This window comes from Gavia stellata, chromosome 4 (genome assembly GCF_030936135.1).
Source record: "Gavia stellata isolate bGavSte3 chromosome 4, bGavSte3.hap2, whole genome shotgun sequence".
NCBI lineage: Eukaryota > Metazoa > Chordata > Aves > Gaviiformes > Gaviidae > Gavia > Gavia stellata.
This window is the reverse complement of record NC_082597.1, coordinates 77,513,852-77,528,441: the sequence shown is the minus strand read 5'-3', so window position 1 is coordinate 77,528,441 and position 14,590 is coordinate 77,513,852. Positions and strand designations below refer to the sequence as shown.

Genomic DNA, 14,590 nt, shown 5'->3' with positions numbered 1-14,590 from the left:
TAACAGAAAACAAGGAATAAATTGCTCATTTTTTTGCATTATCCAAACTCTGTGGCATAAAATAGGTTTTGCCAACATAATTCAAACCTCTCCCTGCCTTATGAATTCACACCAATATAGTGTTAAATATTTCTTTAGCTGAATCTCTATAAAAACTCTCAACTGCTGAGAGGTATGCAAATGATTGGCAATTACCTAAATGACATAATTTTCAAGTAGGCACTCTACAGGACACATGTCTCCTTTGAGGATGATCCCAAGGAAACAATCTCCAGTTACAAGCTGTTCTCTGCACCAGCTGCTCCAGTTCAATTGGTAATACGTTACTCTCTCTTCATGCAAGTGTAAACTGGTGTAGTGAACCAGAGCCTGATTCTGCAATGCGCTGTAAGCACTCAGACACGTTCTCGAGTGTTGCTCTAACCCTGATTTTCATTCCTCCAGAAGGTTTTCAGGTTTTTAAACTGGAAAATATAGCCTTGCTAGACTATGACATCCAGAGAAGACTCACCAACTCATATTAAATTCAACGGCAAAATTCCCAATTTAAAGGCAATTCTGATCTCAGTATCAAGTCTCCTGCACCACAGAGTGCATCTGGTTCCTTCACTGCAGTGACTTTGGTTCAGCTGAACTATTCATGATAATATCGCTGCTCCACTAGCAAAGAAACCACAGTACATTTTCAAAGAGTGGTGCAAGACCACTGTACCTGTTGAGAGAATTAATGAATTTAGGTACTAACAAAGAAAGAATGTGCAAATTCACTTAATTTGAAACCACAATGTATTCCAGGTGAATTAGAGTAACAAAGAAATTTGAGCACAGCTCCTTGCCTAACTCGGTTTGATGTGGTTTTGTAATCCCAACCATGTTATTGCAGTGTTAGTAACAGATCACTGGGCTTGTTTTAAAGATGTACTACCAGGTAGGCAGTTTGCTAAGGCATTCTGTGAAGCATATGTGTGCAGCCAGGGTGCACAAAGTTTCCTGAAAGGAATGTGCCACAGCTCACCCCCCAATCTGGAAACAGTATACACTGTCCAAAGTTTTCAGACCCACCCAGCTACAGCTGCATTGTTGTTTCTAACAAAAATATTTTTTAAAAATAATTTTAAAATAATAAAGAGGAAGTGTAGCGGGAAGTATAACACAAGCACAAATGCTTTTTGGAAAGAGATCACGTTTGTTCAGAATTGCCATCCCTTCTCTTCCTGCTCAAGCTTTCACTATGTTAACCTCAATGACCTACTGCATAGAAAAAGTTCTCCTAAACATTAGTCCCTCAAGATCAAATCCTCTATCATACCTGGCGGGAATTATGAGCACTGCTGAGGCAGGAAGCCACACTTAACGTCAGCACAGCTGGGAACACCATTATCAACACCTCGGGCAGGTGTTTCCACTGGCAATACAGATTGAGGACAACCTGGCCCCCGCCCCAGCACGCAGGTAAGCTGAGGACTTTTCTTTAAAAAAACCCAATAGAATATAGGGCAAAAAGAATCTCAGTTCCAACTTCCCTATAACACCAGAGGTCTCCTCGTTGCCCCCTGCCATGCCCTTGCTCATTTCAGTCCTACTCTTCTCCTGAAATCTCACTAATGCTTTCCAAAGCTCCTTCCCTGTTTTCATAAACAGAAGGAACCTAGGTTTATGTGCAGTGACTGCAGGTAGATTCAAGCCAAGCACTGATCCTCACTGATATAATCACAAGGATATAAATGGACAATGGAACTTTACTCCATAACTACCATGATCACTCTGACATTCAGCCTTTTCTTGTTTCTCTCATTGTTACTTTTAGCCTTACCTTATTGATGACCACAGTTTTCACAGATATACTTCAGTAACAAGTTGTTATTCCTCAAATGTGGTCATGGTAACCAGCGTGTAAATGACTCCGGCTCACCAGTTAAAGATTTAAGGAAGAACAAAATACTGATTTCCTACCTTGATCAGCTCTTTGAACTTGGGGTCTTCTTTTGAGTTAGGATCAATCATAGTGCGTTCCTCATTCTCCTCTGTCCAAGTAAAACGGGAAACTTTAGTGAGATCCACTTCAAATGTACACTGCTGAAATACTGCAACAATTCCTAATCATGAAGTGGCCTGTCATCTGATCAAGAAATGACAGTGCCTAGTCATCCTCTTAGCACAGGAATATCTGATGATCAAACTGTTAGGCATTTTTAGAGACACACAGAAAGATAACACAGCCCTAACTTCCCTAAAGTAAGATTGTTTCCACTGACCTTCCCCAGCTCAGACACTGCTGTATGCAGAATACTTCAGGAAAATCACCATCCTCTATACCCTATGGGGCATGTTAATATTAACATGCCAAAAAGTGCAGTCAACTACTTTTCTCCCTCAATTTAATTTCTATTTGAAAACACCCGTCCCAAATTACATCATCTTGAAGAGTATAGCAAGCTTATGGCACTACACTCAGTGCAACTGCTGAGACTTGGGCTGACAGTTTGTGCCTCTGCTCTCTGGTTCCCTGAAATGTGGTCACACATGGGCCCTGAGTGCATGAACTCCTTAACCTCTGGTTAAGCTGGAGAATGAAAATTACCCCAATTTATATCTGTTGTACTTGTGCATGGGGGAAGAACATAAGAGAGATTTCTCAAGTGTAAAGTCTTCTATTTCTTCTGTTGCTGGGAGATGGAGAGATGTGAGAAATGCTCTCCAATGGCCAGCAGGACAACCACAAGAGGCATGAATATAAAGATTAATTTTTAGAAGGGATGATTTGATACAGAAATGTTGGTAGCAATATCAACTTGAGCTCAGTAAGGCTAACAATCAAACCACCTTTGGCAGAATTATCTTCACAGCAGCACATACAGACACCTGCATCACATGCATGTTTACATGCTACTGTAGATACGGATACCAGTATTTAGGAAGCAGCTGGAGCAAGTCTTGTATTTTAAATTCTGGTGCTTGCTTTCAAGTAGCAGATCTCTCCGTGCACCCTTCATTTTAGCTCCTTTAGTAGCCAAGTGGTAGCTGTGATCTAGGTTACATCTGTTCCTTTCAGTGGAGAGCAAACCCTGGCTACTACACAACAGAAACACAAGGACAGTGTCACAGCTACATGAGGAGATCCACATCTCTTCAGCTAAAATAATTATTTATAAAACCCATGGATTTACCTTTAGTTGAGTCTAGACAGAGCATATGGAATCCTATTTTCCTATTGATTTCTCAATTCCTTCCAGCACAACCACAAAGGAGGGGTTTCGGTATGACCATTGGTCAGGCCATTGCCACACTGCATAGAGGAACCCTTCAAAACCTGACAATGACCAACCTACAGTGCACTTCCTATTGCAGTCCTAGACTGCTGTCAGATGAGAAACACAACACTCGCACATCCTTGACACAAGACAGACTATACCATCTAACTTGTTACCTTAGACTTCACCCAGACATTTGGGTTCAGTATTTTCCAGGGCCCCTTATCTTTATTAAAGAAGTACAGCCCTGCTATCTGAACATACTTGACAAATTTCCATAAACCTACGAAAAAAAATGAATTCTTTTGCTGCTTTTATTTCCCCTGTTCCTTTACTTCCTCATTACTGCCTAGGATGAGTCTGACAGTCTAGTCATAAGGAAGTGACACCCACTACACACCCAAAATACTGCTAACTGAAGCCCTGAACAAGATTTGACCCATAACAGTATATGATTCACCACAGAACTTTGCTTAAGGTTCACCGGTGGCCACGTCTTTGCACAACAGGCCTCCAGGAGTGGTCCTGCATCTTCTAAAGACATACACACCTTTAGTGGTACCCAGAAGTCGTCATTGGAGACGCTCCTGATCCATACATATACACAGAGCAATCAACACTTTGCCCATGTCTCAGCAGAATAGCACTTTGCATTTCCTACTACTCTTCTAATCAGAAAATCTAAATGACTAACACTTTTTTTGTTTTTAATTTACTGTTTTACTGTTTGTCTCCATGACAGCTTGCTCAGCTAATTCTGTAGATTATGAGACATACGGCCAGGAAAGAAAGAAGTGTTTTATTCCAACAAGTTTTAAACACTTTTTGCTATTATATTATGCTGTTGCTCTTGTAGGGACTCAGGGAGGGGGGGCGGAACAGAGAGAACAGGAATTTGAATATTTACCTTCTTTCTATAAAACATGGCTTGTTTTACATACTTCTATCCTAATCACATTTAATTACTATTTTCAGCAGCCTAAATGCTCATCTGTTCATTCAGTATCAGGTCCCATTTTGCTGTACTGCCACTTGCAAAGTGGCAGCAGTAACCCAAGGAGGAACAGGGCATCCACTAGTTAATAACAGTGTAGTATGTACGTTGAGACAAGGCAGTCTAAGAGTTCCACAGGAGCCACGACAAACACACTTCTGCTACAGGCTTTCTGTGGGTTGGTCCTTGTGCACTTCAGTTCCCCATCTATATACATATAGACAGAGAAGATACCACTTCCTTACCAAAGAAGAATGTCTGAGATGCACTTGGCCTATGGGTTAATGGAACTGAAGTAAATCTTAAGCAGAAAAATTCAGCAGTACTTTCCATCTAATTCTTTGCAAACCTCAGCTTTCTATCTACTTTCAGGATTATCACAGAAGAACCCAAGTTCTCTGCCAATTCATTGAACAAGTCAATTTTTCCCATAAACTACCTAGTTTAAGTGTATCTGCATAGCTGGCACTGCTCTTCAAACTCCATTTTAGCCCTTCTAATTTCTAGTCCACAAGTGACATGCAACAGTTCTCAGTTCTCATGCCCAATTCTCTCAGTTTCAACTGAGCAATCTACATTCAACAGTAAAGCAATGGATACGGGGTCACAGTGCCCACCTTCATTAATAATCTCTTAGTCGAGGTCTGTGGCATGAATACTTTACCTAATAGCGTGTCTTCTGGATGGATGTCCACGGTGCTTGGGTTCATTGGTGCATTGATAGCATTTTTACCTTCTTCTTGGAGGTCACTCACTGAATAGAGAGAAAAAACAGAAAGAAAGGCTGTAATAAATGCAAAGTCTGCAGATATGTAGGGTTTGAAGATGATGTTCATAATAAGAGAAAACATCTGGTAGATCCATTTCAAAATGGGCCCACAGTTTATGGAATTAAGAACTGCAGCTGCAGTGGAAAATAAAATCAAAGTAACTTCCTTTTATAGCTTCTTATTAAACTGAGCCACCACACAACTGGCTGAAAATATTTTGCAAGAAACCCAATTCTGTGGTAAGAGCAACCTCAGAGTGCTTGTTTCTCCAGAAGGAAGGGGTGTGAGCTTTGCAGGACAGCCCAGATCTAGAGCAGACAGCAAACTGTAAAAACAAACTCCTTTTCTGATAGCACAACCACCACTCATCACCACCTTTTCCAGCTGCAGAACACCAGGAACTGCAACTTGCTATTGGCCTTATTAAAAGCCTCAGAGAATCCCAGGGAGACCTACCAATAAAGATGAAAGCGTATTTAATTCTAGCATTGCCGCTGGCTAAAAATAGATGTAGCATGGTCTGGTGAACACAAATATGGAATCCGTGATTTCAAGTTCTTGTCCTAAACCTACAACTGTCATTTGGAAAAGTCAGTAAAGTACCCTTCATCAATAAAATGGATATTAAAATACTTTCCTACGTCCTGCCACATGGGAGGAACTGAACTTGAGGACAAGCACTGAATAGTTCTTTAGTATCTTCACAGAGCTTGACAGTAAGAAAAGTACTAGCAATGCTATAACACTTTTACACTCTCCAAGGCACATCTCTCCCTAAACTCAGATAACGATTATTTATAAGTCGAGCTATTGAAATACATGCATTTGAAATAGGAGATACAAAGACATCGTAACAGCCCCGTCTATTCAGTGACAGTTCTGTGTTAGAATGGGCTAAGATCATCTGTGACAGCATTAGTGGTATTGCAGCCTCCTTTGGGAGAGGTCCAAGTCCCATACTCTTTTCAGGGAAAAGCAAGGACTTCCAGAGAAGTAAGTTCTGCTAGACAAACTTGTCTGGGGAAAGAAAAGGAGGAACAGCTAACTAATAGTCACAGTATCCCAAAAAGCACTTCCTTCAAGTACAGTCACTATTCCCCTTTCCCATTGGAAAATCAAACCACAGGCTAATCATTTGCATGCAGTCTGCAAAGGTTACAAAAGCCTCCATCAGTACTTGCTTTTTTCCTCCTTGATAGAAGGGGAAAACACATAGATCCTACTGCCCCAGAGGAGGACAGGGAATAAGAATACACTACAATCCCCACTCCTTCTCTCACGGATACCTGAAAGAGGTGCTTAAAAGATAAGTTACCACATATCTTAACTGCAGTTCCAAGATGTTACTTTATTCTGGTTCACAGCATGATATTGAACATGACTAAAATCCTCAATTATGAGATGCTGGTCTTATGTTCTGCAGCAAGAAACCCCAGTCTCGTATTTTGAGACCTTTGAGAACCATGTCAAAGCAGCTGGTTAGAGCTATCATGGCACAAAGCCTGGGGCAAGGGGTGCTGCCAACAGTAAGCACAGCTTGCTTTCTGTATTGTGTACCTTCTGCAAAGGGAAGGGAAGAGAACAGCATTCTCAACTGCAAATACAATACAATGTCTGCTGGCTGAGATTTAACCTCCTGAATAAATGCCATTATTAAAGAAACTCTTAATTACCCCTTTTCTGCACTCATTCTTTTCTTGGAAAACTCTCCAAACAAAAGTCAGAGAGCTAAGAGGCTTCATGCAACAGACCAAAACAGCTCTAACGGCATACCTTACCCAGCCCTGTTTGCATTACGCCCAACTAAAGCTTCCTCACCGGAGCAGCTCCTACACTGTGATGCCAATAGCAATACAGCCACCAGGAGGCACAAGAAAAATCGTGTGGGAACTGGACATGACAAGTAAGATTTTTAAAACCCTGCTAGGACTATAAATGTCCAAATTCCACTTAAATCAGACTCCTTTTGGAAGTACCAGCCTTGTTTCTAGATGCAACACTCTTTTCATTATCGTAGCATTGCTGTCATTCTGGGAATGCCAAGTGATCAGTAAGGTCTGGGCATCACTGTTCCTAATGCTCTGCAAATGCAGAGGAGAGCTGCTAAGTTCCTCTGGGCAGTGAATACATGGTACTGTCTTCGGTGTATGCTATATAAACAAAATGCTGCGTACATTTCAAGCCAGAATACTTTTAAATGCAGCTAAACTAGTTTTATTCCCAAAAGTTCAATTAGGATTATAAACTTACTCCTTTTTTTAATATAAAAATTATCTCCACTCTCCCTAACAAAAATACCTCGGTTCTGAGCAATTTACTAAACTGAAAGAAAACATGACTATGAATTTGTGTATTAAGCCCCCATCCCTCATGACACGAAGAGCCACATAAAACCTTACACTTGACTTCAGATCCAGCGTGGCTGGGCCAGATCCCACAGGACCAAAACATCCTCTCCCAGCGCTACCAGCAACGCATGGCTATGTCAGCAGAAAGCCTCCCAAAGCCTGCTGCCCAGGGATAGCCCTGCTTACAGAGAGCCCATACATCAGGTCCTAGGCAGACAGCTTAGGAAGATATTCTTGCTAGAAACGTAGTATTTCCTACCTCCTTTTTTGCGCCTCTTACACAGGAGCCCTGCCATCCCGGCCCCAGCAGCACAAGCAGGTCACAGATGAACCGCACGGGCCGTCTGAATGCTGAAGGAGCGGCAGCAACTGGATAAGGGGCTGCCACCTCGGGACTGCCAAACCTACGTTAATTCGGGCATGGTGACACGGGAGGAGGCACTAAGATAGCCTCCCAGCTGCTAGGTGCGGGGAGGGCCGGGAGCGAGGACGCAGCGCTTGGCCATGGATTCCCAGCCAGGAATCCCTCCCTATCCTTGCCGCTTCTGCAGATAGCCAAGTGCCTCCCTTAGCCTGCTGCTGGCCGCCTAAGAGCGGGCACCTCAAAGATGGCATTTTCTCTGCAAGGAGCTTCCTGAGAAAGTCATCTCCACCCTCTGGCCAAAGCACAGTCAGGCTGCCCACTGCAACAGCTTGCCCCAGGAACACACAGGTTCACAGAGCAATAGCCAGCATGCAGAGAAGCAATTGCGCTCAGGAATATAAATTTGCCAGGGTATCCCCAACACCTGCTGCACTGCAGAACCCTTTCATGCTGCGCTTGAACAACTGCTGAGGATTTTTCCCTGCTCGCTGCCCCCAGTATTCACTTATCACTGTTGAGCAAAGAAACAGAAGCAGGAAAAGGAAACTGAGCCACAACGCCGGAAAAAAACAGAGAACCCACAAACGAGCAAGTGGAGACAATTAAAATAATAGTCAGGATGGAGCAAAAGGTACATTTCTGAGAAGCACCTGATAGGTGTTTTAATGCAAATTTACAATGAAGAATAGCTTTCAGCCCATGCTTTCACAAACCCAAAGGTATTGTAAAAGATTATGGATATCAATCGATTGGCAAACGCCAACCTCCTCAACCTTGTATCAGCAGCAGTGGCTTTGCTGTAAGATTTATACCAGATCCTTACATCAAACAAGCCATCCATGCAAGAGGGCATTTTACTGGCAGAGCAGAACTGCGCTTGCACAACAGGTTATAGTCATGGCAGGTCCCAGATGAGGTACTACTGCTCCTTGCCTGCCCTCCACCTGCCCAGTCTTTTCCCCTCCCCTTTCCACAGGAAACATCTTCCCCTGTTGTGTTGGCATGGTTCTTTGCTCTCTAAATGAGATCTGTATAAAGCATCTTTCTCTAAAGCCTGATCATTTCATTTCATAGATCAGTCAGAGGAAACCTGCAACAGGGGAAGACAGGAAGGGGTAGGAAATTGAGTACAGGCTGGAGTAGCATCACTTAGTCCAGGCTGGCCTCCAGCAGAACCTTTCCTGTATCTGTTGCTCCGAGCCAGTTTGTTTGCTCTTGCTGGCACGCCACGCCATGCCAGGGCAGAGGTCTCCCTCAGACATGCCAGCAGAACTCGTACAACCAGCCCCAGCATCCAGGGAATGCTCTCCTGCCCACGAAAAGATTTTGCCCCCACCTTGACCCACAACACAGACTCTGCTAAATGGTTACAGCCTTAACGTAAAACTTGCCAATGGTCTGAATGACTCAGCTGTGAACTTACACAGGACAAGTCAGGTGTAACTACAGGCACAGAAAGATGATGCCTTGGAAAGGTATCTGGCAGAATTAGCTATGATTTCTTCCAGATGTCTGCTATAGCCTCCCTCCTTTCCGGCTGGAGATCTCCTCTCTGAGCAGATCCTCAATTAACAGGCAGCACTAGTCCTCCGAACCGCTTCAGTACCTCATCAGCCAGCACTAGCAAAGTCCAAATGTAACAAGGGATGGGCAAGTGGCCAAGACATTCAGCAAAAACCCTGAGTATTTCCCTAAACCAGAAATTTAAATTCACAAGTAAAAGGTCACTTCTCTACTGGTCCCCAGGAAAGCAGCAAGGGTTCCTGGCAGCCCTCCAATGTTTTAACAGTCTCCTGGCAGTGTCAGCAGTCAACATGATTTAGTCACATTGGAAGCTCTGCTGGCCTTTCAAACAAATTAATATAATGAGTGGATCACATACACACGTGCTATACAGCACTACATCTGTAAGGCAGGCAGGCTGTCTCGGTGCATGGGATTACACGCAAACTGCAGAGAACAGGAGCAATTAGCTGCAGAAAGTTGGAAGTGCCACCAGAGCTGTCGAGGATTTCACACAAGTCAGGAAATGGCCTTTAAAGTCAGCAGGAGCACAGCAAAAAGAAGAGATGTCCCTGCTTTCTCCTTTTTATAAGAAAGAGCAAGCTGATGTCAACATTTTGATCCTCTCTACCTTCACTCTTAATAATTTTAGTGTAATTTTAAAATATATCAACAACAGCACAGTTCACCTCTTAAGTCTTTACCATTCACTGCCTTGTTATTAAAAAATTGACCGCAAGCCTCTGCCTCTTACAAAAACAGATGGTAAGTGCTACTTAATTTTAGCTCTAGTTATTTCTGACTGCAAGGCTGAATCCCACCCCGTGGAAAGCAGCAGCTGTCATGACACTAGTCACGGGTTTCTGGATATGGTGCCTTCCTTCACATTCAACCAGTGCCGAGCTGGCTCCCCAGCGCTGCCTGACCACAACTTTCACATGATGTACTTTCATCTCATGATTACACCCTAACTTTGGAAGCTATTAGACTGCTTTGTTACCCTTGGCTCCAGTACAGATGATTTGTTCAACTAACTTTGTCATCCTCTTTGGTTGGAGCAGCACAGACGGGAAACGTGCAATGACCATGTAACGCGAACTGCACGGGAAGCTCTCTTCCTGCTGCCAATGTCTTACTGCTTCCCAAGTTTCCTTGCTCTTCCCAGAGACAAAACTGCAACCAGCTGCACTCTTTCAGACAGTGACTCACCTGCCTGCAACTTATATCCTAAGAGTTCAGACAACCACGTGCGAAATAGAAAGTCCACATTCAAGACCATTTCTACCCCATTCAGACCAGTGACACGACCCTCATTCACTCACACCTCAGGTGAGACGTGGCCATAGGGCAAATCCCCCTGATGAAGCAGCCAACCCTTGCATAAAAGATCAAGTATCTGCTGGAGCTCCCACTTCCCACGTGAGGTGTCAGACCAGAAGGCAGCAGGTCCCTGGTGGGTAAAGACCCTGGAGTGTCTATCTCTTAACCTCTGTTTGCCTATCACAGACTAACCAACACATGCAGAATTTCCACCTGACACCTAAAACTCTTTCACGCAAAGTCATCTTCAAAACTGTAAGCCTTCTAGGAACATTTGGAAAAAAAAAAAAAGTTTTACAAAAACTGGTATTTTCCAAGAAAAACTGTTGTACTGAAAGATTTCAAACCAGCCCCAAAAGCAGTGCATGCTGATACACTGACAGTCTTTGTCTCTTTTCTAGAGACAAACCACACACACAACTCACCAGTCTGCTACTGCATTACTGATCGCTTAACATTTACAAAAGGCTCTGAGATCTTTTGATAGAGACTGCAGGAGAAAGACAAAGCCTCTATTAATTATAATAGAGAATTAACAATCCCAGGCAGATCAAAGGCAAAGACTTGATCAAATCCACATAAAGGCACTGTATCAAGGCACTGCATTCAAAGCAGATCTGTGGTAATGAAGGAAATTATATGCCTCAGTAGGCAGACAAGGCACTCACAATGGCCAGGCTCTGTCACTTGAAGAAATTGAAAGATCTAAAAAAAGGGAAAAGCAAAGCTAAAGGCAACTTTTAGGAAAGGGCTGTAATAATGGTTTTGGTTTAGTTGCAAAGAGCAGGCCATGCTTGCTTATATGGATGTGTTAAACTTGAACAGATGAGGGATCTATTCTGTGACTGCCAGAACAAAGATCTCCCCTTTATATTTGCCAGGGGTAAAATATGTATCTAGCATGGTAGCAGCGTATTTGATAGTTGAGCCAGTTGGAAACCCTTATGAGATGCTGGGGTTTTGTTTATGAGGGTGAAATACTGCTTTCAGTTTTTCTCCCATGAAAATTCTTATCTTTCTATTGAGTTGTTTGGGTTTTTTTTTAAATTTTGGTGAAAAAAGAATTTGCATTTTTTCATGGATGACACCTGTATTGAGATAGCCAATTTTAACACTGCTACAGCTATGCTGGCCAAGCCCTGCACATGGACCAGCTCTCCTGAAAAGAAGAAGGGTGCGTTGAGGCAGAACGGGAACAGGCAGAGAAGCAGCAGCTTGGGAGAGAGGAGTACTAAACAGACCACAGCAGCCACAAGCAGCTTTCAACATGACCAGCACTGGCAACTGAACACCAAGCCAAACAAAATGAGACTCTGTAATTACTAAGCAGACAGATCTTTAGCCAGTTACGTGGCCCACTTTAGTACAGCAAGAAAGGTGAATCCTACGAAGTTGAAGTTGCTGTGCGCTGAACCAGTTCTCTGCTCCAGCTCCCTGCAGGGCCCTGCGAATGCAGCGCTGGTGCTGCCAAGGAGGAAGGAGGATCCTGCCCTCAGCCAGCCGCTGCCTGTGCTGGGCAGCCATGGACAACCCAACAGCCAGCAAAGCAGGACTGGCTACCACTGCTGTTACACTGCTGACATAACGGAACAGATAGATCCCCCCTTCAGTATTAATCTGGCTCTGATAAGCAACTGACAAAGCCGGAGCTGATCTACAGCTGTCTGGGCATAAATAGGCAGTGATAAAAGGCAAGACGAGCCCGCAAGTACCAACACGGAGCCATTGTATTTAATATTCGGGTCTTCTTTACAGCAGTTGTACTGATCCCATTCAAGCCTCACAGCTACCAAAGCACCAAGCCAGAATTCATCTCAGCATTTGGCTCCCTGGCTGTTTTAGTCCCTTTCCGCTCAGCTCATGCAACAGGTCTAACACCCACTTAGTGAATACTTAAATAGGAATCCTTCAAAATATGTTCTGCAAGGCAGAAAAGCAAGATGCAGACTTTGACAGAAGCTGACAGAGAGCTACGGAGCTAAAACTAAAAGTCAGTCTTTGGATTCATCATTTTGCTGTAAGTCCCTGTTTGTCGTTTCTTTAATCATTATCTTAAGTTATGTAGCTGTCTTTATCAGGCAGGCATCCGTGCTGTCAGCAAAGGGGCACTCCAGACTTCGCCTCCATCCCTAGCTGCCACTCACCACTTCCCTTTTGCTGGCAGTAGTGGTTGCAGAAGCCACATTATGGCACAGAGTGGGGACAGTGCCTGAAAACTAACCAGATAAGAAAGGAAAAAAATATAAAGTTAATTTTCACTGTGTAGACACACAAACACTAATGCTGGCCTAAAAAAACCCAAACAGCAGAAATAAAGGTGTGGACAAGAATGGTGTTTTAAAGTATTTATAAAATTACGCCTACAAAAGCAAGGTTTTCAAGTATGGAAAAAGCCACCCAGTAGGATGCTGAGCTGACACACTGACCTCATCAGCTCTGCTTCAGCCTCCCTACATTGACCTTACTGCAGCAATCCCACAGCTTTGAAAATGGCATATTTTTTTAATCACATTTCCTCGTACCTGAGAGGCGTGTATATCTTTAAGCAGCTCCCAGCAAACAGTTCTGACATCTTGTCCTCTCTGCCCAAAGCAGAACAACACTCCCCTTCACGCAGATGAGCAAGGAGAGGTCAACAAGCTGCATTTGCTACTGGTAACGTGCTGCAGTATTCTCAGGATGCACGCTGGCTGTTACAGCTCAGTGCCCGCTTAGACCCTGTGCGCACTCTGAGGTCTGGAACCAGCACCTGCCTGGGAGCAGGACCCCGCAACTTAACATCGTGTATCCATTCATTTCACAGATGTGCGACTTTTCTCCCCCACTGCCTCTTGCACTAGCTTTTGCACAGCCTTGTCAATAAATGGGAAAATGTTTCAGGTAAAGAGGGTCCCAGGCCCTCATTTTTATTTCTAAGGCAAAAATAAAATACTTTCTAAAGTATCTACCCCTTACCCTGCTCTCCTAAGTACTAACATAATACACACCAAAACTATACAGCTTCTACACTCCGCGACATGAACTGGGCATACCTTTGGCACTTGCTTTGTCCTGCACGTGTAAACAGATTGCTTCAATCCCAGGTTTTTGACAGGGAAAAGCCAGGCTGCTGCCTCAAACATCACAGGCAGTAACTGCAGCTTGAAAGGACCCTAAAAGCAACTAGGGAAAGCTACACTCCTCCCTCTGTACACAAGTTCTACTTGAAAATGAGGAAAACTTACTTTCTCAGCCTCCCCCAGTTACAATTCCATCACAACATACAAAAGGTCACTTCTTCCCAGGAAGCAATGGTGGAGGATTATGTTCTCCCAAGCATACTGCAATGCGCACCAGGACAACTTCCACCTGAAAGAAAGATGTGGAGTCAAATCTGCCTGATGAGAACAGAGGAAAAGAAAAAGTCTGATGAGAAGAGGAAAGGACTAAAGGAGACTTCTGGCCTGTATCCACCCCCGGCAGAAAACCTGCAAGGCATTTTAAATTTACTGCCATCAATTCTCCATGAAATACTGTATTCTACTATATAGTGCTTAGTACTCTCCAAGGCTTCTGTGTACTCCTACAATCAAAGTTGATGGGCACAAGCAAGTAGGGAACAGCACGTTCACAGTCTAGGAACTGTCTGAGATCCCCAATGAAGCAGGTTGATTTCCGCAAGGTGCCAAGCACTAACAAGGCTCTTTTAATCAAAAGCAACTCCAGAAACCAGAATCAACTCACTACTTGAGGTATCCATGTTTGATGGGTCCAGCCAAAGCAAATCACCAAGGGAGAGACAGCAGAAGCTGTCAGAAGCAGAGCTAGTAGCCTTACTCTGGAATAGAGTTGCCTAGTCCATTCATTCCATTCTTGTCTTCTGCATCATGAAGAAATCTGGGAGAAAACAGCACTTCAGTTTACTGCCTCCTACAAGCTCCATCTCTGATCCTACATACAAATCTAACTGTGCAAACTTTATCAAACAGAATACTCGGCATCAAAAAAGTCACCACTGCGGCTCATGGTAACGCATTTTACAACTGAGCTGCTTTCCATCC

At 43.6% G+C, this 14,590-nt stretch overlaps 1 protein-coding gene across 3 annotated transcripts in view; it reads right to left on the bottom strand.

Moving 5' to 3' along the window:
* PARVB (parvin beta) overlaps positions 1–14,590 on the bottom strand; it is a 65,730-nt gene that overhangs the window by 36,240 nt on the left and 14,900 nt on the right. For 2 of the 3 annotated variants that reach the window (XM_059816480.1, XM_059816482.1), the window contains exons 2-3: positions 4,910–4,999; positions 1,954–2,024 (exon numbers count right to left, since the gene is read on the bottom strand). In XM_059816480.1, the coding sequence (XP_059672463.1) occupies positions 1,954–2,024; positions 4,910–4,999 (161 nt within the window). Of the gene's footprint in view, positions 1–1,953; positions 2,025–4,909; positions 5,000–7,622; positions 7,718–14,590 lie in introns of those variants that run through there. The other variant, XM_009808728.2, reaches the window with a different exon arrangement.